The sequence below is a fragment of the Bos grunniens genome, chromosome 15 (genome assembly GCF_055505025.1).
Source record: "Bos grunniens cultivar Pamir isolate PY7600 chromosome 15, Bosgru_T2T1.0, whole genome shotgun sequence".
Classification (NCBI taxonomy): Eukaryota; Metazoa; Chordata; class Mammalia; order Artiodactyla; family Bovidae; genus Bos; species Bos grunniens.
The window spans coordinates 50,044,097-50,067,766 of record NC_141179.1 but is presented as its reverse complement, the minus strand read 5'-3'; the positions used below and the strand labels follow the sequence as shown (position 1 = coordinate 50,067,766).

General features: G+C 39.5%; 1 protein-coding gene across 1 annotated transcript; it reads left to right on the top strand.

Annotated features, from left to right (window-relative positions):
• Window positions 1–4,842: 4,842 nt before the first annotated feature.
• LOC147358078 (olfactory receptor 51V1-like) lies at window positions 4,843–14,384 on the top strand. Its single transcript, XM_086338446.1, has one exon. It carries the CDS (start codon window positions 8,585–8,587, stop codon window positions 9,524–9,526), a length of 942 nt encoding a protein of 313 aa, XP_086194572.1. The 5' UTR covers window positions 4,843–8,584; the 3' UTR covers window positions 9,527–14,384.
• Window positions 14,385–23,670: the final 9,286 nt, after the last annotated feature.

The following is a 23,670-nucleotide window of genomic DNA, read 5'->3' as shown; positions in this document are numbered from 1 at the left end:
GAATGAAGAGTTCCAAAGAATAGCAAGAAGAGATAAGAAAGCCTTCTTCAGCAATCAATGCAAAGAAATAGAGGAAAACAACAGAATGGGAAGGACTAGGGATCTCTTCAAGAAAATCAGAGATACCAAAGGAACATTTCATGCAAAGATGAGCTCGATAAAGGACAGAAATGGTATGGACCTAAAGAAGCAGAAGATATTAAGAAGAGAAGGCAAGAATACACAGAAGAACTGTACAAAAAAGATCTTCATGACCCAGATAATCACAATGGTGTGATTACTGACCTAGAGCCAGACATCCTGGAATGTGAAGTCAAGTGGGCCTTAGAAAGCATCACTACGAACAAAGCTAGTGGAGTTGATGGAATTCCAGTTGAACTATACCAAATCTTGAAAGATGATGCTGTGAAAGTGTTGCACTCAATATGCCAGCAAATTTGGAAAACTCAGCAGTGGCCACAGGACTGGAAAAGGTCAGTTTTCATTCCAATCCCAAAGAAAGGCAATGCCAAAGAATGCTCAAACTACCGCACAATTGCATTCATCTCACACGCTAGTAAAGTAATGCTCAAAATTCTCCAAGCCAGGCTTCAGCAATATGTGAACCATGAACTTCCTGATGTTCAAGCTGGATTTAGAAAAGGCAGAGGAACCAGAGATCAAATTGCCAACATCTGCTGGACCATAGAAAAAGCAAGAGAGTTCCAGAAAAAACATCTATTTCTGCTTTATGGACTATGCCAAAGCCTTTGACTGTGTGAATCACAAAAAACTGTGGAAAATTCTGAAAGAGATGGGAATACCAGACCACCTGATCTGCCTCTTGAGAAATTTGTATGCAGGTCAGGAAGCAACAGTTAGAACTGGACATGGAACAACAGATTTGTTCCAAATAGGAAAAGGAGTTTGTCAAGGCTGTATATTGTCATCCTGTTTATTTAACTTCTATGCAGAGTACATCATGAGAAACGCTGGAATGCAAGAAACACAAGCTGGAATCAAGATTGCCAGGAGAAATATCAATAACCTCAGATATGCAGATGACACCACACTTATGGCAGAAAGTGAAGAGGAACTCAAAAGCCTCTTGATGAAAGTGAAAGTGGAGAGTGAAAAAGTTAGCTTAAAGCTCAACATTCAGAAAACAAAGATCATAGTATCCGGTCCCATCACTTCATGGGAAATAGATGGGGAACAGTGGAAACAGTGTCAGACTTTATTTTTCTGGGCTCCAAAATCACTACAGATGGTGACTGCAGCCATGAAATTAAAAGACCATTAGTCCTTGGAAGGAAGGTTATGACCAACCTAGATAGCATATTCAAAAGCAGAGACATTACTTTGCCAACAAAGGTCCGTCTAGTCAAGGCTATGGTTTTTCCTGTGGTCATGTATGGATGTGAGAGTTGGACTATGAAGAAGGCTGAGCACCGCAGAATTGTTGCTTTTGAACTGTGGTGTTGGAGAAGACTCTTGAGAGTCCCTTGGACTGCAAGGACATCCATCCAGTCCATTCTGAAGGAGATCGGCCCTGGGATTTCTTTGGAAGGAGTGATGCTAAAGCTGAAACTCCAGTACTTTGGCCACCTCATGTGAAGAGTTGACTCATTGGAAAAGACTCTGATGCTGGGAGGGATTGGGGGCAAGAGGAGAAGGGGATGACAGAGGATGAGATGGCTGGATGGCATCACTGACTCAATGGACGTGGGTCTGAGTGAACTCCGGGAATTGGTGATGGACAGAGAGGCCTGGCATGCTGCGACTCATGGGGTCGCAAAGAATCACACATGACTGAGCGACTGATCTGATCTGATCTGATTAATTTTCTGTTTTGACGATCTGTATGTTTTGATGATTGGTATGAGTAGGGTGTTAAAGTCTCCTACTATTATTGTGTTACTGTCAATTTCTCCTTTTATGTCTTTTAGTGTTTGTCTTATGTATTGACGTGCTCCTTTGTTGGATAAATTAGATATTTCCAATTTCTGTGCCTTCCTCTTGGATTGATCCCTTGGTCATTATGTAGTGTCCTTCCTTATCTCTTGTAATGTTCTTTATTTTAAGTTCTATTTTGTCTGTTATGAAGATTACTACTCCAGCTTTCTTTTGCTTCCCATTTGCATGGAATATATTTTTTCATCCTCTCACTTTCCATCTATATGTGTTTCTAGGCCTGAAATGGGTTTCTGGTATACAGCATATATCAGGGTTTTGTTTTTATATCTATTTAGCCAGTCTGTGTCTTTTGGTTGGAACATTTAATCCATTTATGTTTAAAGTAATTATTGATATATATGTCCCTGTTGCCATTGTCTTAATTAATTGGGGTTGATTTTGTAGATCTTTTTTTTTTCTTCTCTTGTATTTCTTGACTATATAAGTCTCTTTAACATTTGTTGTAAAGCTGGTTTGGTGGTACTGAATTTTCTTAACTTTTGCTTATCTAAAATATTTTTTATTTCTCCATCAATTTTGAATGAGATCCTTCCTGGGAACAGTAATCTTGGTTGTAGATTTTCCCCTTTCAGTTCTTAAAATATATCCTGCAATTCCCTTCTGGCCTGCAGAGTTTCTGTTGTAAGATCAGCTGTTAAGCATGTGGAATTCCCCTTATGTTTTACTTGTTGCTTCTCCCTAGCTACTTTTAATATTCTTTCTTTCTGTTTGGTCTTTGTTAGTTTGATTAGTGTGTGTGTTGGTGTGTTTCTCCTTGGATTTATCCTGTATATGGGACTCTTTGTGCCTCTTGGACTTGATTGGCTATTTCCTTTTCCATGTTGGGGAAATTTTCAACGATAATCGCTTCAAAAATTTTCCCATACCCTTTCTTTCTCTCTTCCTCTTCTGGGATCCCTATAATGAGAATGTTGGTGCATTTGATATTGTCCCACAGGTCCGAAACTGTCCTCAGTTCTTTTCATTCTTTTTACTTTATTCTGCTCTTTAGAAATTATTTCTACCATTTTATCTTCCAGCTCACTGATTTGTTCTTCTGCTTCAAATATTTTGCTATTGATTCCTTCTAGAGTATTTTTAATTTCAGTAATTGTGTTGTTTGTCTCTGTATGTTTAGTTTTTAATTCTTCTAGTTTTTTGTTAATTGATTCTTGCATTTTCTCCATTTTGTTTTCAAGGTTTATGATCATCTTTACTATCATTATTCTGAATTCTTATTCAGGTAGGTTGCCTCTTTCTTCTTCATTTATTTGAACTTCTGTGTTTGTAGTTTGTTCCTTCATTTGTGTAGTATTTCTCTTCCTTGTCACTATTTTTTTTTTTTTTAACTTCTTGTGTTTGAGGTCTTCTTTTCCCAGGCTTCAGGTTGAATTCTTTCTTTGAAGAAGGTTGAATCCTTTCTTCCTTTGGTTTCTGCCCTCCTAAAGTTGGTCCAGTCATTTGTGTAAGCTTCATATAGGGTGAGACTTGTGCTGAATTTTTGTTTGTTTTTCCTCTGATGGGCAAGGCTGAGTGAGGTGGTAATCCTGTCTGCTGATACTTGGGTTTGTATTTTTGCCTTTTTTGTTGTTTAAATGAGGCCTCCTGCACAGGGTGCTACTGGTGGTTGGGTGATGCCAGGTCTTGTATTCAAATGGTTTCCTTTCTGTGAGTTCTTGCTATTTGATACTCCTTAACATTAGTTCTCTGGTAGTCTAGGGTCTTTGAGTCAGTGTTCCCACTCCAGTGGTTCAGGGCTTGAGCTTATTGATGTATGATGCAGGTAGTTCCTCAGGTCACAGACTCATAGAAGACAGATATGGGATTTGAATCTTATCCAGTTTCATAGAAAACCCAGTGCTTATCTTAGTAAAGCACAGTGTAGAACTCTGGTGGAATCCTTGACCTCAAAGAGCTTCTTGGCATCCTTTACAGGCCACTCCCCAGAGCTCTCCCTGGAACTGCCAACATGCACTGGCCTCTTGCTCCAGTGTACTTTAAGTCCCATGACTGCTGGGCTTGAAATGTTTTCACTCACATTGTGACCCGGGGTAGCATGGAGAGGAGGCCACTAGGCCTCTGAATGTTGAAAGTAAGCTTGGGGCCGAGGTGCTGGTCATCGTGTCAGACACAGGGCTCTGACACGTGATCCCTCAGGAGTCAGGAAGATATTTTTAAAATAAAGAGATTTGTGCGTGAACTAGTTTTCAGTGCTTGTGAGACTGGCTTGTCTTATAGAGTCATGGGCAAGTGAATCTATATAACATAACAGTAGTTCTGTTATGCTATTATATGCACAAAGCTGTCAAAAGCAAAGAAATACAAAGATGCTGTGATCAAGACTTGTAGAAACCTACCCTTGTATTTCCCCCAGAAACAATATTTCTGTGGCCACCAGTTCAGTGTATGTGGCAACTTTATAGAACACAACTACCATGAATAATGAGAATTAGCTGTATAAAGGTGGACTCAAGGTTTTCAGTATAAGTAGGTAGATTTAATACCTAGCTAATGCCCCTGAAAGAACCAATAGGAACATTGTTTATCCAATAGAAATGACCTGTCTAGAAGGCAAATCTCAGCTTCTGAATAGTGATCTGTATGAAAAAGAGCCATAACTTCTTGGGAAAATAGATGATTCCAGGGCCAGGTTAGTGAAAGTACATTGAATACACTGTTGTACCAAAAACCAAAGAAGTGCTCCAAGAATAATGAACACAAGTCAAAAACATCCCAAAGCCAGATTATGGTGCCCCCACTGGCCAAATTTGGAACATTATAAAATCAACATTACACCAGTAACTCATTTAATATTGTACAGCAACTATACTTCAATAAAAAACATAATAAATAAGAAAATATACTTTAAAAAAATAAAATCAACATTAAATTGAACAATAAAAATAATGATAGTGAATATTCTCTCCCCCCAAATACTTATTAAATGACAAAAGAAAATATGCAACTTTATAGAGACAAACCCTGGCTAACCTCACCTAACAAGATAATCATCCACAATGGGGCAAATTCAGGCATAACCTGAAACAGATGCATGGGAAGAAAAGAGACTGACAATCATGGCATTCCTGCATAATTGGAATCTAACCATGAGGATTCATCAAACAAACCCCATTGAGGGACATTCTACAAATTACATGACGTGTGATGTTCAAGTTGTGTCATATAAAACAAGACAAGTTTGAGGAAGTATCAGAGAAGAGACTAAAATAACAGAACTATTAATACTAACACAAATAATTCTGAACCAGAATTTTTTTAATATAATTTACATTAAAGGTACAATTGGAGAAAGTTACATTGGGTTCTACAAATTCAATGGTAGTAATGTGTCTGTGTTAATTTCATGATTTGATGGTTGTATTATTGTCATGTAGGAGATTGTCATTATTTGTAGAAAACACATACTAAGGAATATGAGGATCATGAGACATCAGATAAGAAACTTACTCTAAATGAATCAGTAAAACTGTTTTGTGTGCTATATTTGAAAGTTTTAATCAAGAAAAAATTTACTGAATTGTCTCAGAGGAACAAATTGAATAAAAGTTATCTAAAATTTCATATTCAGCACTTGACAATAATTTACACGTATGAAGATGAGAAAATAAATTAAGTATTTCATAGATAAGTGCATGATGAACTAAGTATAATTAACCCTAATTGAATGTTTTAGCAATATGTGTATGTGCTCAGTCTTATCTGATTTTTGCAACACCATGAACTGTAACCTGCCAGGCTCCTCTTTTTAAGGAATATTCCAGGCAAGAAAACCAAAGCAGGTTGCCATTTCATACTCCAGGGGGTCTTCTCCACGCAGGGATCAAATCCATGTCCCTTGGATTGCAGGTGTGTTCTTACCACTAGTGCTACCTGTGAAGCCCAAATGTGTGTCATTATTATAGCATATTTTCAAAAAATTTTATTATATGGTTCTCTTTATTATGCCTGTCAAAAAGGAGACATATTTAGCTATAGTTCAGAAGAAAGATCAGCCAAAAAAAATAAAGAAATTTAGAGAAAAACAATAAATCAGTTCACTTGCTCAATCATGTCAAACTCTTTGCAACCTCATTAACTGCAGCACACCAGGCTTCCCTGTACATCACCAACTCCTGGAGCTTATTCAAACGTATGTCCATTGAGTTGGTGATGCCATTCAACCATCTCGAGAATCCTCTGTGTCCCTTTCTACTCCTGCCTTCAATCTTTCCCAACATCAGGGTCTTTTCCATTGAGTCAGTTCTTTGCATCAGGTGGCCAAATTATTAGAGCATCAGCTTCAGCATCAGTCTTTCCAGTGAATACTCAGGACAGATTTCCTTTAGGATTGACTGGTTGGATCTCTGTGCAGTCCAAGGGACTCTCAAAAGTCTTCTCTAACACCACAGTTCAAAAGCATCAATTCTTTGGTGCTCATCCTTCTTTATAGTCCCACTCACACATCCATACGTGACTACTTGAAAAACCATAGCTTTGACTAGATGGACCTTTGTTAGCAAAGTATTGTCTCTGCTTTTTAATATGCTGTCTAGGTTGGTCATAGCTTTTCTTCCAGTGAGCAAGCGTCTTTTAATTTCATGGCTGCAGTCACCATCTGCAGTGATTTTGGAGCCTAAGAAAATAATGTCTCTCACTGTTTTCATTGTTTCCCAACCTATTTGCCAAGAAATGATGTGACTGGATGCCATGATCTTAGTTTTCTGAATGTTGAGTTTTAAGACAGGTTTTTCACTCTCTTCTTTCACTTTCATCAAGAGGCTCTTTAGTTCTTCCTTGCTTTCTGCCATAAGGGTGGTGTCATCTGCATATCTGAGGTTATTGCTGTTTCTCCTGGCAATCTTGACTTGTGCTTCATCCAGCCCTGCATTTTGCATGATGTACTCTATTACTTTGTCCACCTCATGGGAAGAGTTGACTCATTGGAAAAGACTGATGCTGGGAGGGACTGGGGGCAGGAGGAGAAGGGGATGACAGAGGATGAGATGGCTGGATGGCATCACCAACTCAATGGACATGAGTTTGAGTGAACTTTGGGAGTTGGTGATGGACAGGGAGGCCTGGCGTGCTGCAATTCATGGGGTCACAAAGTGTCAGATACGACTGAACGACTGAACTGAATTGAACTCTGCATGTAGGTTAAATAAGCAGGTTGACAATATTCAGCTTTGACATAGTTCTTTCCTGATTTGGAACTAGTCTGTTGTCCCATGTCCAGTTCTAACTACTGCTTCCTGACCTGCACACAGATTTCTCAAGAGGCAGGTAAGATGGTCTGGTATTCCCATCTCTTTAAGAATAAAGCAATAAATAATAAGTAAGCAATAAATAATGAATAAGTAAAAAATAAAACAATAAATAAGACTTACTAAAACATATTTCTTATTTCGACGTGAAAACAAATCAAGAAAAAGGCTTCAGAATGCTGATATTCTATTTTCCTATTGAATGCTCATGTTTTGCCTTCTTCTTTTGAGTAAGTGTTGAATTTTCAGTCCATGCAATTATGTTCCTCTAAAGCAGAGACATTACTTTGCCAACAAAGGTCCGTCCAGTCAAGGCTATGGTTTTTCCAGTGGTCATGTATGAATGTGAGAGTTGGACTGTGAAGAAAGCTGAGCACCGAAGAATTGATGCTTTTGAACTGTGGTGTTGGAGAAGACTCTTGAGAGTCCCTTGGACTGCAAGGAGATCCAACCAGTCCATTCTAAAGGAGATCAGCCCTGGGTGTTCTTTGGAAGGAATGATGCTAAAGCTGAAACTCCAGTACTTTGGCCACCTCATGGGAAGAGTTGACTCATTGGAAAAGACTCTGATACTCTGAGGGATTGGGGGCAGGAGGAGAAGGGAATGACAGAGGATGAGATGGCTGGATGGCATCACCGACTCGATAGACATGAGTTTGAGTGAATTCCGGGAGTTGGTGATGGACAGGGAGGCCTGGCGTGCTGTGATTCATGGGGTCGCAAAGAGTAAGACACGACTGAGCGACTGAACTGAACTGAAGATTAAAAAAGAGTTGTGGACTCCTGGGAAAATTCAGTTATTCGTCTATTCCTCACATTTCCAGGGAACTACTAGTTTCTAAGTGACCACACAGAATCTCTCACTTGCATCATTTACCCAAGAGGACACAGGTGTCCCAGGAGCATGGGTTCACTGAACTCACACAATCAGTCCTCTACTTTCCTTCCTCATAAATGTGAACACTCTGACTGCCTGGGCTCAAGGACTTGGGATGGAGAGAGTGTGCAGAGGCTTCTCAGGAGCAGCAGAACAGACAGCACTGTGCTCTCACTAACTGCAGTCACTGTCATCTGGCTTGTATGCTGCTAGTCTCTCAGAGACTGAAAGGGAATGAAGTTTATGACTCACTCTGCCTAAAATCATCAGGATCTTGATTATCTTCTCTAACTTCTGAGACTAATACCAAGGAGGTTCCCTATGAAGTCATCTTGTGCTGTAACTTCTAATACAGAGTTGACACTCCCTGGGATTCTACAATCAGCTTTCCCTGGGTGATAATCCAAGAGGCTGTGTTATATCTGACTATTCTTATAGGCAGCAGACAGTTTAAACAAAAATGTGAATAAATATTTATTTTAACTTGGAAATTATTTTTCACATATTCATGTCTGCTTCTTCTGCTTCCAATATCAACTCTTCGATATTCATTCTCACGGGGTTCCCTGACCTAGAACAATACTATCCCTGGTTTTCAGTTCCTTTTTCTTTGATCTATGCTGTGGTTTTCCTGGGAAACTGCCTGGTGCTGCATGTGGTTCATACTGAGCTGAGCCTGCATGAGCCCGTGTTCTACTTCCTGGCCATGCTGGCCCTCACTGACCTGTTCATGGGGTTGTCCACAGTATACACTGTCCTGGGGACTATGTGGGGGCTCAGCCAGGAGATTGGTCTAGATGCCTGTGTTTCGCAGACTCATTTTGTTCATGGACTATCTTTCATGGAGTCTGGAGTCCTTCTTGCCATGGCTTTTGATCGCTTTATAGCAATTTGCAATCCTCTGAGATATACATCCATTCTGACTAATAGCAGGATCATTTACTTCATGGTGACCATTTTGACAAGAAGCTCTTTGTCTATTCTTCCTGTCATCATCCGTTTGAAGTTCTTTCCTTACTGCAGACCCCACATTCTCTCTCATTCCTTCTGCCTGCACCAGGATCTACTCCGGCTGGCCTGCTCTGACATTCGCTTCAATAGCTTCTATGCCCTGGCTCTGGTCATTTGTACCTTGTTGTTGGATGCTGTCCTTATTCTCATCTCCTATGTTTTTATCTTGCATACAGTGCTGGCAATTGCATCTCGAAAAGAGAGGCTCAAGGCTCTGGAGACCTGTGTCTCCCACCTCTGTGCAGTTCTGGTTTTCTACATTCCCATCATTGGTCTCACTATGGTACACCGCTTTGGAAAGCATCTCTCACCTTTGGTTCATGTCCTTATGGGCAACATCTATATTCTCTTTCCTCCCATGATGAATCCAATAATCTATAGTGTAAAGACCCAACAGATTCGAAGCAGGATGAAGAAGTGGTTTTCTCTGAAAATGTAGTACAACTCTTTGTTTTTATCAGTAAGAATACTATACTGACAACACAATATGCTAGTTCCTATTTGTGCAACCATTTACACTTTGAGTATTATTTTCTATAACTTTTTGTTCTTATATGAGGGCTTGAATATAAAGAACTTACATGTCTTGCTAATCATAAAAGTGAGAATTGAGTTTTTCTAATCTACATTCCATGACAGTCTTCTGAAATTTGCTGTAGAGTAATCATAGTTCTTATAAACATGACAATGAATGTCTCTACATTTTATGGACATATTCTTTAAGCATGATTATCATATAAAAATTGTGTTACCCCAAATTCATCAATATGTTAATCATCTAGACCTATTTATAATTAACTAAAATTTTGAAAATACATCTATGGTTTAGACTTTTATGTAATGTTCATGTCAAAACCAGAGAAGACAATGGCAACCCACTGCAATACTCTTGCCTGGAAAATCCCATGGACAGAGGTGCCTGGTGGGTTGCAGTCCACGGGGTCGCTAAGAGTCGGACACGGACACGACTGAATGACTTCACTTTCACTTTCATGCTTTGGAGAAGGAAATGGCAGCCCACTCCAGTGCTCTTGTCTGGAGAATCCCAGGGACAGTGGAGCCTGGTGGGCTGCCATCTATAGGGTCACACAGAGTCGGACACAGCTGAAGTGACTTAGCAGCAGCAGCATGTCAAAACATATGATGCAGTAAAACTGGGTTTCCCTCATTTCTAGTGGTGATGTAAATATCATCTGAAACTGATGCAGAACCTTCCCTTTTATCTAGTTATTTTTCCCCATTAGTGACCTTATGGAAGTCTATTGAAGGAATTTTGACAAGAAAATTGATAATTTCTCTATTGCAAAGATTGTCTTCTTAATCTATCTCTATGCTCTTAAGATGACATTATTGCATGAATACACTTCATTCTACATTTTTACTAAATATTTTTTTGAAAGCTGGTTCAGTTCAGTTCAGTCACTTAGTTGTGTCTGACTCTTTGTGGCCCCATGGACTGCAGCATGCCAGGCTTCCCTGTCCATCACCAACTCCTGGAGTTTACTCAAACTCATGTCCATTGAGTCGGTGATGTCATCCAACCATCTTGTCCTCTGTCATTGCCTTCTCCTCCTGTCTTGAATCTTTGCTAGCATCAGGGTCTTTTCAAATGAGTCAGCTCTTCACATCATGTGGCCAAAGTATTGGCGTTTCAGCTTCAACATCAGTCCTTCCAATGAATATTCAGGACTGATTTCCTTTAGGATGGACTGGTTGGATCTCCTTGCAGTCCAAGGGACTCTCAAGAGTCTTCTCCAACACCACAGTTCAAAAGCATTAATTCTTCAGCACTCAGCTTTCTTTATGAAAGTTAGTAAGTGGTTTTATTTTTGAAATTAAAAAAAAATTATTTAAAAATTTTATTGGAAGATAACTGCTTTTCAATGTTGTGTTGGTTTGTGCTATTCAACAACATGAATCAGTTATAAGTATACATATATCCCTCCATCTTAAGCCTCTGTCTCACCCCTCCAGGTCATTGTAGGTCACTGAGCTGAGTTCCCTGTGCTGAAAAGATGCTTCCAGCTAGCTACCATTAGGATTTCTGTATGGCATTGCATTTTAAGATATTTAAAATGTACATCATGGTGATTTGATGAATTCATCATTTTTAGTGATTATCTTATATTTTATTTTATTTTTTAAGAGATTGAGTTTTCTCCTTTTTTTTTTTTTTTTACTTTACAATATTGTATTGGTTCTGCCACACATCATCCTCAATACTACAGTTAGCCATGAGTCAGCGGGTACTGTCAATACAAGTTTTATTTAAAAAACAAATGAATAAATGAATTCTGAATAAATCTACTGGCAATGTTACATATTTCTTTCCATGTTTTTCTGTATTTCTAGGAAGAAAATGAGCTTTATATTTGCACTAAGTTGGTATGGGCTTATCCAGAATAGTCTGCATTTTGACACATATGGAATTATCTTTCAATTCATATGAGCAGTGGAATACATGGTTGCAATTTTTATCTACATAGACAAATAATTGGCTAACTGCTTTTCAATGAATGTATTATTTTTTTCCATTCTAGATAAGGACTATGCTAAATAATGCTTTCATCATCTGCCAAGCAAACCCTAAATATCATCCCATTGCAGAGAGAATTTGAGTCAGTAAAATCATAGCACCATGAGTCCATAAGGATTTCTAGTCCCATTATATAACAACATTGAATATATTATTTGAATTATTTATTTTTTTCAAATTGCATCTTTAACATTATGCAAAAATATTCTACATGTTTCTTTCATCCTTCTGCAACCTCTAGCCGTTTCCTCTAGAAGACATTTCTGATTCATGTCTATGTTTCCAGTGCTTTAAAATCCAGTTACCAAGATCTCTGAAAATGCCCACTTCACTGATGGTCCTATGTTGATATTACACCCACAAACAGACTGCTACCAGGATTTAAGTCATCAAATTCAAAGTGGTGGTGGTTTAGTTGCTAAGTTGTGTCCGACTCTTGCAACCCCATGGACTGTAGCCTGCCAGGCTCCTTTGTCTGTGGAATTCTCCAGACAAGAATACTAGAGTGGGTTGCCATTTATTTCTCCATAGGTCATCAATATAATAATTTCTACAGGATTAATCTTGCCCTGTTTTGAAAACAGCAACTGCTTCTTCAACTGATTGTAATATATTTCTGTATTAGTTTTCTAGGATCACTGTAACAAACTACTGCAAATCTGTTGGGCTGAAGCATAGATTTATTACCTTACTGATTTGGAAGTTAGAAGTTTAAAATAGGTTACCAGGTATCTGTTCTGCTAAAGAGTCTAAGTAGGAATCTGTTTCTTTGCCTATTTTCAGCTTTCAGAGACTGTCTACATTCCTTAGATTGTATTCCCAATATGATTCTGCTTCTGTTGACTCATTACCTTCTCTGATTTTGACCTTCAAAAGTTTCACTATTAATCTCATCTGGATAATGCATAAACTTCTCTATATGTTAAGATGCTTAACTTAATCACATTTGCAAATTCCCTTTCAATATGTAAACTGATGTATTCACAGGTTCTAGAGATTAGGACATAAAAATCTTTCAGTTCAGTTCAGTTGCTCAGTTGTGTCCGACTCTTTGTGACCCCATGAATGGCAGCATGCCAGGCCTCCCTGTCCATCACCAACTCCTGGAGTTCACTAAGACTCACATCCATTGAGTCAGCGATGCCATCCAGCCATCTCATCCTCTGTCATCCCCTTCTCCTCCTGCCCCCAATCCCTCCCAGCATCCGAGTCTTTTCCAGTGAGTCAATTCTTTGCATAAGGTGGCCAAGGTACTGGAGTTTCAACTTTAGCATCATTCCTTCCAAAGAAATCCCAGGGACGATCTCCTTCAAATGGACTGGTTGGATCTCCTTGCAGTCCAAGGGACTCTCAAGAGTCTTCTCCAACACCACAGTTCAAAAGCATCAATTCTTCGGCGCTCAGCTTTCTTCACAGTCCAACTCTCGCGTCCATACATGACCACTGGAAAAACCATAGCCTTGGCTAGATGGACCTTTGTTGGCAAAGTAATGTCTCTGCTCTTGAATATGCTATCTAGGTTGGTCATAACTTTTCTTCCAAAGAGTAAGTGTCTTTTAATAATAATAAATAATAATGACTGCATCATGGCTGCAGTCACCATCTGCAGTGATTTTGGAGCCCCCAAAATAAAGTCTGACACTGTTTCCACTGTTTCCCCATCTATTTCCCATGAAGTGATGGGACCAGATGCCATGATCTTCGTTTTCTGAATGTTGAGTTTTAAGCCAACTTTTTCACTCTCTTCATTCACCTTCATCAAGAGGCTTTTGAGTTCCTCTTCACTTTCTGCCTTAAGGGTGGTTTTATCTGTATATCTGAGGTTATTGATATTTCTCCCAACAATCTTGATTCCAGCTTGTGCTTCTCCCAGTCCAGTGTTTCTCATGATGTACTCTGCATATAAGTTAAATAAACAAGGTGACAATATACAGCCTTGACATACTCCTTTTCCTATTTGGAATCAGTCTGTTGTTCCATGTCCAGTTCTAACTGTTCCTTCCTGACCTGCATACAAATTTCTCAAGAGGCAGGTCAGGTGGTCTGGTATTCCCACCTCTTTCAGAATTTTCCACAGTTTATTGTGATCCACACAGTCAAAGGCTTTGGCATAGTCAATAAAGCAGAAATAGATGTTTTTCTGGAATTCTCTTGCTTTTTTGAAGATCCAGCGGATGTTGGCAGTTTGGTCTCTGGTTCCTCTGCCTTAAACATCTTTAGTGGGTCATTATTCAGCCTATTAGAATCTCCATTTTGGAATGTCTAAATTGAAATTATTTTGATTTGGAATCCATAGGGTTTCCTTGTTTTCAGTTTAATAAAGTATGTGATAAAGATTTTTTTGTGTGTGATGGTAAAATATCTATAAGACAAAACTTATAATTTTAGCTATTTTTCAATATACAGTTCAGTGTCATTAGAATAATCACATTTTTTATGTAACCATAAGCACAACTTAGCTCCAGAACTTTTTCATCATCCTACACTGAAACTCTGTTCAATTCAGTCACTCAGTCGTGTCCGACTCTTTGTGACCTCTGCAGCACTCCAGGGTTCACTGACCATTACTAACTCCCGGAGCTTGCTCAAACTCATGTCCATAGAGTAGGTGATGCCATCCAACCATCTCATCCTCTGTTGTCCCCTTCTCCTCCCACCTTCAATCTTTCTCAACATTAGAGTCTTTTCCAATGAGTCAGGTTGTCACATCAGCAGGCCAAAATATTGGAGTTTCAGCTTCAGCATTAGTCCTTCCAATGAATATTCAGGACTGATTCCCTTTAGGATTAACTGGTAGGATCTCCTGGCAATCCTAGGGACACCCAAGAGTCTTCTCCAACACCGCAGTTCAAAAGCATCAATACTTTGTAACACAGCTTTCTTTACAGTCCAAATATCACATCCATACATGAATACTGGGAAAACCATAGCTTTGACTAGATGGATCTTTGTTGGCAAGGTAACGTCTCTGCTTTATAATATGTTGCCCAGGTTTGTCATAGCTTTTCTTCCAAGAAGCAAGCAAGTGTCTTTAAATTTCATGGTTGCCGTCATCATCTTCAGTGATTTTGGAGCCCAAGAAAATGAAATCTGCCACTATTTCTATTGTATCACCATCTATTTCCCATGAAGTGATGGGACAGGATGCCATGATCTTAGGTTTCTGAATGTTGAGTTTTAAGCCAACTTTTCACTCTCCTCATTCACTTTCATCAAGATGTTCTTTAGTTCTTCACTTTCTGCCATAAGAGTGGTGTTATCTGCATATCTGAGGTTATTGATATTTCTCCTGACAAACTTAATTCCAGCTTATGCTTCATCTAGCCTGGCATTTCACATCATGTGCTCTTCATGTTTAACTTATATGATATACTTTGCATATTTAACTCTTGAGAGTCCCTTGAACTGCAAGGAGATCCAACCAGTCCATCCTAAAAGAAATCAGTCTTGAATATTCATTGGAAGAACTGATGTTGAAACTGAAACTCCAATATTTTGGCCATCTGATGTGAAGAACTGATTTATTTGAAAAGGCCCTGATGCTGGGAAAAATTAAAAGTGAGAGGAGAAGGGGATGACAGAGAATGAGATGGTTGGATGGCATCACCAACGTAATGGACATGAGTTTGAGTAAACTCCTGAAGTTGGTGATGGACAGGGAAGCCTTGTGTGCTGCAGTCCTTGGGGTCACAAAGAGTCAGACACAACTGAGTAACTGAACTTAACTGAACTCTACATATAAGTTAAGTAAGCAGGGTGACAATATACAGCCTTGATGTACTCCTTTCCTGATTTGGAATCAGTCTGTTGTTCCATGTCCATTTCTTTTTTTTTTTTTCTAATTTAATTTTATTTTTTAACTTTACAATATTGTATTGGTTTTGCCATATATCAACATGAATCCACCACGGGTATACACGCGTTCCCCATCCTGAACCCACCTCCTTCATCCCTCCCCATACCATCCCTCTGGGTCATCCCAGTGCACCAGCCCCAAGCATCCAGTATCATGCATCGAACCTGGACTGGCGTCCATGTCCATTTCTAACTGTTGTTTCTTGACCTGCATACAGATTTCTTAGAGGCAGGTAAAGTGGTCTGGTATTCCAATCTCTTGAAGAATTTTCCACAGTTTGTTGTGATCCACACAATCAAAGGCTTTGGTACAGTCGATAAAGCAGCTGTTTTTCTGGAGCTCTCTTACTGTTTTGATGATCCAACAGATGTTGGCATTGTGATCTCTGGCTCTTCTGCCTTTTCTAAATACAGCTTGAACATTTGGAAGTTCATGGTTCACATATCATTGAAGCCTAGCTTGGAGAATTTTGAGCATTACTTTGCTAGTGTATGAGATGAGTTCAACTGTGCAGTAGTTTGAGCATTTTTGGCGTTTCCTTTCTTTGGGATTGGAATGAACACTGACCTTTTCCAGTCATGTGGCCACTGCTGAGTTTTCCAAATTTGCTGGCATAATGAGTGCAACACTTTCACAACATCATCTTTTAGGATAGCTCAACTGGAATTCCATCACCTCCACTAGCTTTGTTCATAATGATGCTTCCTAAGGCCCACTTGACTTCACATTCCAGGATGTCTGGCTCTGGGGGAGTGATCACACCATCATCATTATGTGGGTTGTGAAGATCTTTTTTGTATAGTTCTGTGTACCCTTGCCACCTCTTCTTAATATCTTCTACTTATGTTAGGTCTCTACCATTTCTGTCCTTTATTGCATCAATCTTTGCATGAAATGTTCCCTTGGTATCTTTAATTTTCTTGATATCTCTAGTCTTTCCCATTCTGTTGTTTTCCTCTATTTCTTTGGATTGACTCCTGAGGAAGGTTTTCTTATCCCTCTTTGCTATTCTTTGGAACTCTGTATTCAGATGGGTATATCTTTCCTTTTCTCCTTTGCTTTTAGCTACTCTTCTTTTCTCAGCTATTTGTAAGGCCTCCTCAGACAAACATTTTGCCTTTTGCTTTTCTTTTTCTGGGGGATAATCTTGATCATTACCTCCTGTACAATGTCTCGAACATCCATCCATAGTTCTTCAGGCATTATGTCTATCATATCTTCCCTTGAATCTATTTGTCACTTCCACTGTATAGTCATAAGGGATTTGATTTAGGTCATACCTGAATGGCCCAGTGGTTTTACCTACTTTCTTCAATTTAAGTCTGAAGTTTGTAATAAGGAGTCATGATCTGAGCTACAATCAGCTCCCGGTCTTGTTTTTGCTGACTATATAGATCTTCTCCATCTTGACTGCAAACAATACAGAAAATTCAATTAAAGATTTACCAATTATGGCCCCACCCATCAGATCAAGAGCCAGTTTCCCCCATATACAGTCTCTCCCATCAGGAAGCTTCCATAAGCCTCTTATCCTTATCTCTCAGAGGGCAGACCAAATGAAAACCACAGTCACAGAAAACTAATCAAATTGACCACATGGACCACAGCCTTGTCTAAATCAATGAAACTGTGAACCATGCCATGTAGGACCATCCAAGACAGATGGGTCCTGGTGGAGAGTTCTGATAAAATGTAGCCCACTGGAGATGGGAATGGCAAACCACTTCAGTAGTCTTGCCTTGAGAACCCCAAGAACAGTATGAAAATGCACAAAGATATGACACTGAAAGATGAACTCCCAAGGTCGGTAGGTGCCTAATATGCTACTGGAGAAGATTGGAGAAATAACTCCAGTAAGAATGAAGAGACAGAGCCAAGGCAAAAACAGCGCCCACTTGTGAATGTGACTGGTGATGGAATTAAAGTCCGATGCTGTAAGAACAATATTGGATAGGAATCTGTAATGTTAGGTCCATGAGTCAAGGTAAATTGGAAGTGGTTAAGCAGGAGATGGCAAGAGTGAACATCCACGTTTTAGGAATCAGTGACTTAAAATGGGCTAGAGTGGGCGAATTTAACTCAGATGGCCACTATATCTACTACTGTGGACAAGATTATCTTAGAAGAAATGGAGTAGCCATCATAATCAACAAGAGTCTGAAATGCAGTTCTTGGATGCAATCTCAAAAATGACAAAATGATCTCTGTTCATTTCCAAGGCAAACCATTCAATATCATAATTATCAAAATCTATGCCCCAACCAGTAATGCTGAAGATGATGAATATGAACAGTTCTATGAAGACCTACAATACTTTCTAGAACTAACACCCCAAAAGATATCCTTTTCATTATAGGGGACTGGAATGCAAAAGTAGGAAGTCAAGAGATACCTGGAGTAACAGGCAAATTTGGCCTTGAAGTAGAAAATAAAGCAGGGCAAAGACTAACAGAGTTTTCCAAGAAAACATACTGGGCATAGCAAACATCCTCTTCCAACAACACAAGTGACAACTCTACACATGGGTATCATTAACTACATCGCTTTCAGACAAAACTGATTTAAGAACAATGAAAACTATCACAGATGAATAGGAGCACAACATAGTTCAATTTGTTACCCAAAATTAATATTCAGAGCTTTTTATGGTCATGTGTGGACATGCTCAGAGTATGAGAAATTGTACGTGTCCCAGCTGGGGTCAAACAAGGTAATATTCTTCCTTTAAGTTTCACCTCAAATACTATAAATAAATGTCCTCTTCATGATGTATTTTGTGTCATGATTTAAACATTCTTGTACTTTTGGTGATAATTTGCTGTTTAAAATGCCTCCAAACATACTGCTGTCTAGTGTTCCTAGGAGCAAGAAGCTGGATGTACACGACAGACACAGTGTATGCGGTACACAAGCTTCTTTCAGGTGTAATTCATAGTGCTGTTGTGAGTTCAGTGTCAGTGAATCCATGATATGGTATATCCAGAAAAAAAGAAAAAGAAAATTCCTGCATCCTTATGTGAGGACCTTCTAGAAGGTGCTAGAATAACATCTATAGTACATGATGAAGCTTGAAGTAAAGGAACAGAAACTAAACTTGTGAATTCATGAGATGACAACTGACAAGAACTACATAGTGGACATCACTGTTATGTGGTTGAAAGCCAAAAAAATTAATGCAATTCTCAGCTTCTAGTGATTTGTATGAAAAAGAGCCAAAACTTCTTCAGGAAATGGATAACTCCAGGGCCAGGTTAGTGAAAGTACATTGAATACACTGTTGTACCAAAAAGCAAAGAAATTATCAAAGAATACCAAGCACATGTCAAAAATATGCCAAAGCCAGATTATGGTGCTCCCACAGGCCTAATCTGGAACAAATTGAATGTTAAAGGGATGATAGTGGCTACTTATTACCTACTGAAAAAAAAATATGGAACAAAGATAACGTAACAAATCTGTATAGTTTCAAAGTTTCTCCCACGAAATACTAAATACCAAAGGAAAATATATAACTTAACTGGGACAAATTCTGGCAGGCCCTATCTTAGTTAAATTATCAGTGACAGTGATCAGTAATAAGGCAAATTCATACCAGGAATAACCTGAAAAGATACATGGGAGGGAAAGAGCCTTCCTTCCATGGCATTCCCAGGTAATCTGATATAACCATGAGGACTCATCAAACAAACCTCACTTAGGGACATTCTACAAAATAATTGGACTGTGATGGTCAAGTTTGTGTCGTACAAGAGAAGAGAAAAGTGAAAGTGAAAGTCATGTCCGATTCTTTGTGACCTCATGGACTATGCAGAGCCTTTCCTCTAATCTAAATATTTCCCCACTAGTGACCTAATGAACAATTATTAAAGGATTTGGGGATAAAAAATTTATAACCCCTATGTTGCAAAGATTGTCTTAATTTCCTTTTATGCTATTAAGATATAATGTTATTGCAAAAAGACTCATTATTCTACATTTTCACTAAATATTTTATTATTCAGTTCAGTTCAGTTCAGTTCAGTTGCTCAGTCAATTCTGACTCTTTGCAACCCCATGAATCGCAGCATGCCAGGCCTCCCTGTCTATCACCATCTCCCGTAGTTCACTCAAACTCATGTCCATCGAGTCGGTGATGCCATCCAGCCATCTCACCATCTGTCGTCCCCTTTTCCTCCTGCCTCCAATCCCTCCCAGCATCAGAGACTTTTCCAATGAGTCAACTCTTTGCATGAGGTGGCCAAAGTATTGGAGTTTCAGCTTTAGCATCATTCCTTCCAAAGAACACCCAGGACTGATCTTCTTTAGAATGGACTGGTTGGCTCTCCTTGCAGTCCAAGGGACTCTCAAGAGTCTTCTCTAACACCACAGTTCAAAAGCATCAATTCTTCAGTGCTCAGCCTTCTTCACAGTCCAACTCTCACATCCATACATGACCACTGGAAAAACCATAGCCTTGACTAGATGGACCTTTGTTGGCAAAGTAATGTCTCTGCTTTTCAACATGCTATCTAAGTTGGTCATAACCTTTCTTCCAAGGAGTAAGCATCTTATTTTTAGGATTTCTCTATGGCATTTTTGATGCTTTTGAACGTGGTGTTGGAGAAAACTCTTGAGAGTCCCTTGGACTGCAAGGAGATCCAACCAGTCCATCCTAAAGGAGATCAATCCTGGGTGCTCTATGGAGGGACTAATGTTGAAGCTGAAACTCCAATTCTTTGGCCACCTCATGCGAAAAGTTGACTCATTTGAAAAGACCCTGATGCCGGGAAAGATTGGGGGCAGGAGGAGAAGGGGACGACAGAGGATGAGATGGTTGGATGACATCACTGACTCCATGGACATGAGTTTGGGTAAACTCTGGGAGTTGATGATGGACAGGGAGGTCTGGTGGGCTGTGGTTTATGGGGTCGCAAAGAGTTGGACACGACTGAGTGACTGAACTGAACTGAACTGGTGGCATTTTTGTTCCTCATAAAATCCTCAGGAAAAGAGTTTAGTTTAGGCCCTGTGGCAAAAGCATAATAGAGAAATGATGGTGGCCTCAAAGTACTGATTTGAGAATGGGAATATGATAACAAATACAATTATTATTTTAGATATGTGAGTAAAACTTAATAACTGTGTATTGGTGAACAGATGGAGCAGTTTCATAAAAGTACACCAAATGATAAATCTATTTTGTCAGTTTGAGAAACCATGAAACTATTTCCCAAAGCTGCTGCAATATTTACATTCCTAACAACAACATCCGATGGTTGACATTTCTCCAGAATCACATCACCACTCATTTTCTGTCTGTTAAATTTAGCCATTCTAGTAGATGTAAGTTATTTTGTGGTTTGCATTTGCATTTCCTTAGTACTCTTACCTGGAAAATCCCATGGATGGAGGAGCCTGGTGGGCTGCAGTCCATGGGGTCGCTAAGAGTCAGACATAACTGAGCGACTTCACTTTGACTTTTCACTTTCATGCATTGGAGAAGGAAATGGCAACCCATTCCAGTGTTCTTGCCTAGAGAATCCTAGGGATGGGGGAGCCTGGTGGGCTGCCATCTATGGGATCTCACAGAGTCAGACATGACTGAGGTGACTTAGCAGCAGCAGCAGTGACTAATATCTGGCTTGGAGCTGGTTTGTCAGTTGTTCTCTGGCAAGGAAACTAATTCACAACCCCACACAGTGGTGAAAACAACATTCAGTCTGCCTGACCAAGAAACCTCACCAGAGATCATAGGTAGCTGCATAGGCCATCCAAAAGCCCTGCTTACAGTGGCACTTGGTCAGAGAACACAGCCCCATCTGCAGAGCAAAACTGGTAACCTTCATCTAACCAGGGAATTCAGGGCACAGTCTTGCCTGATTCTGCCCCAAACCATGAGCTACACAGATCCTCTGCCCCAATCCTGCTGCCTCACCAGGATAGAGAAGCTAATTCTTAATTCTACCTATTGATAAATATAGTTCACAGTCCTGATTGTCTAATAAGCCACATTTCCCTCCCTTAGCTCCTGACCATGACTTATCCGTCATCCTTTCATTTGTATGTTTTGCCCTTCAACACAGTTTGCAATTAATTTTTGTTCAAAAAGCCCTTCCCATGCAGACACATGAAAGTTATCATATGGGGTTTCAACACGTAATATCTAAGAACCAGGATTCAAATGAACATTCTAAAATTTCCAAACAAGTAACCTGGATCACTTTATTTTCTCTCTGTATTTCTTTCCACATTTGTGTGCTGGAGATAATAAATAACTAAATGAAATGATATAGCCCTGAAGTTTTTATCCAGAAAAATCATTCAGTAAGCACCAGCTTTTATAGATCGGGGGCTTGTTAGAATTCCCATTGGAAGAAGATGAAATTGAAGCCTAGGTTGAAATAGAACTTGAAGTTGGTATTCAAACTTTTTAGTTATTTCTAAGGTGTGTTTCTTCTTCCAAAATTACTAAGAATTTTACTGAAATTTCAGGTGAATCGATATATACTGTGCAATGTGTCTTGGAAAAAAATGTGACTTTCCAGTAAGAAACAATATATTAAATCAAGTTGTTCAATAGCCTTTTGTGTCTCTTAAGATAAAGTCTAAACTCATTTATGAAGGTTTTGAGAGTCAGTTTAATAAGAAGCCCATGGTCCCTGAGGAAGAGAAAGGGGCCTGGGGCTCTTGAAGAGGAGATAGCGGTCTAGAATTCTCAAGGAGGAGGAAAGGACAAAGGTCTTTTTTTTTTTTTTCCTTCTACATTCCTTAGTCTTAGTCACATAAAACTTTTTTTCTTTAAGTCTGAAGCTGGTGATTACACAACAAAACAACTCAATTTAAACTCTGTACTAAGGATTCTATAGCAACAATGTATCCTGCTTGAGGACAGTTTCTCCTTCCTGAAAACCTTCTGAATATTCTTCTTATTTTAAAATGTATATTATGGAAGTGGGTCTGGCAAGATCTTTCTAGTGTTACTTCTAACCCTGTCACCTTAAAATGTAACTTGTGGGAGCGTGTCTAGTAAAAATCTTTACAACCTTGAGACATTCTTTTGATTTATTATAATAACCAATTAAAGAAGTATATAGCTCCCTTGCTAAGACTAGCAAGGGGGGCACTCTCCAGCCCCCTTTTTATGTCTATGTCAGAAGCATTTTCTGTCCCTTTTCATGTTTTAATAAAACTCTGCTACACAAAAGCTCTTGAGTGATCAAGCCTGGTCCCTGGTCCTGAAGTTAAATCTTCTTTGGAGATCACAATTCCGACATCGTTCACCATAAGCTATCATCTTGGGGGCTCATCTGGGATCTTCAGGACAAGGTAAGAACACTCAGAGCTCTAGTCTCTCTGCTTTCTCAGTATACATGCCTTCTGCTTTACTTTACTAACTCTCCAGTGTGCTTATGTGAATGAATGACATGCCCTGCATGAAGCAAGTGATGAGCCCTGCTTTGTGGTTTCACGGAGCCTCATAATGACTGAAGACAGCCCCAGAAAGGAGAGCCTTGTCAGGGGTTTATACCAACCTGCCAATACCAAGAGATACCCAACGTCCCTGTGAGGGGAGTGGCCAGAAATGGGCAAAGCATGTGGACCAAACTTTCCTTTCTCAGTCATCTTTTCCTGGTCTTTTTAACCATTTTGTAATTGAGTGGGGAATTAGAACTACTAACCTAATCTGTCGGATCATAGACTTTCAAGGGACTTGTGATCCATGCTGTTATATGTACTTTTACTTAGACCCCATGTATGGAAGCACCTAGCCTTGCTAGGAGCTGAAAGTTACATGAGCATGTTTGGAAGCGAGGCGGAACTCTAGCTCTAGGAACATCTCTCAGGCTAGAAGTCACTCTCCTGGCTGCCTACCTCAGGGGCCAGCAACCTGAAAGTCAGTCTTTGTCATGGCTGTGCCTCAAATCTATAGGGATAAAAACACTGCTGATGACCATGAGGTTTCTGAGGACACAGATAGGGAATTGCAGGATTTGGCCAGATTGAAAGTGCAATGCGCTTCTTCTGCTGGTATTGTTAGCTCTTAGTGGACCAGAGGAGGCTCTCTGGTGGCTTTTGTCTCAACTCCTTAGACATTCGTTTTGTGGAATCTGTAGAAATAAACTATAAGGATTGGCCCTAATAGTTCAGGGACAAAAATCACCTTTTCCTCACTGACTGACCCTCCACCACCTCTTTTGCTGTCACATACACT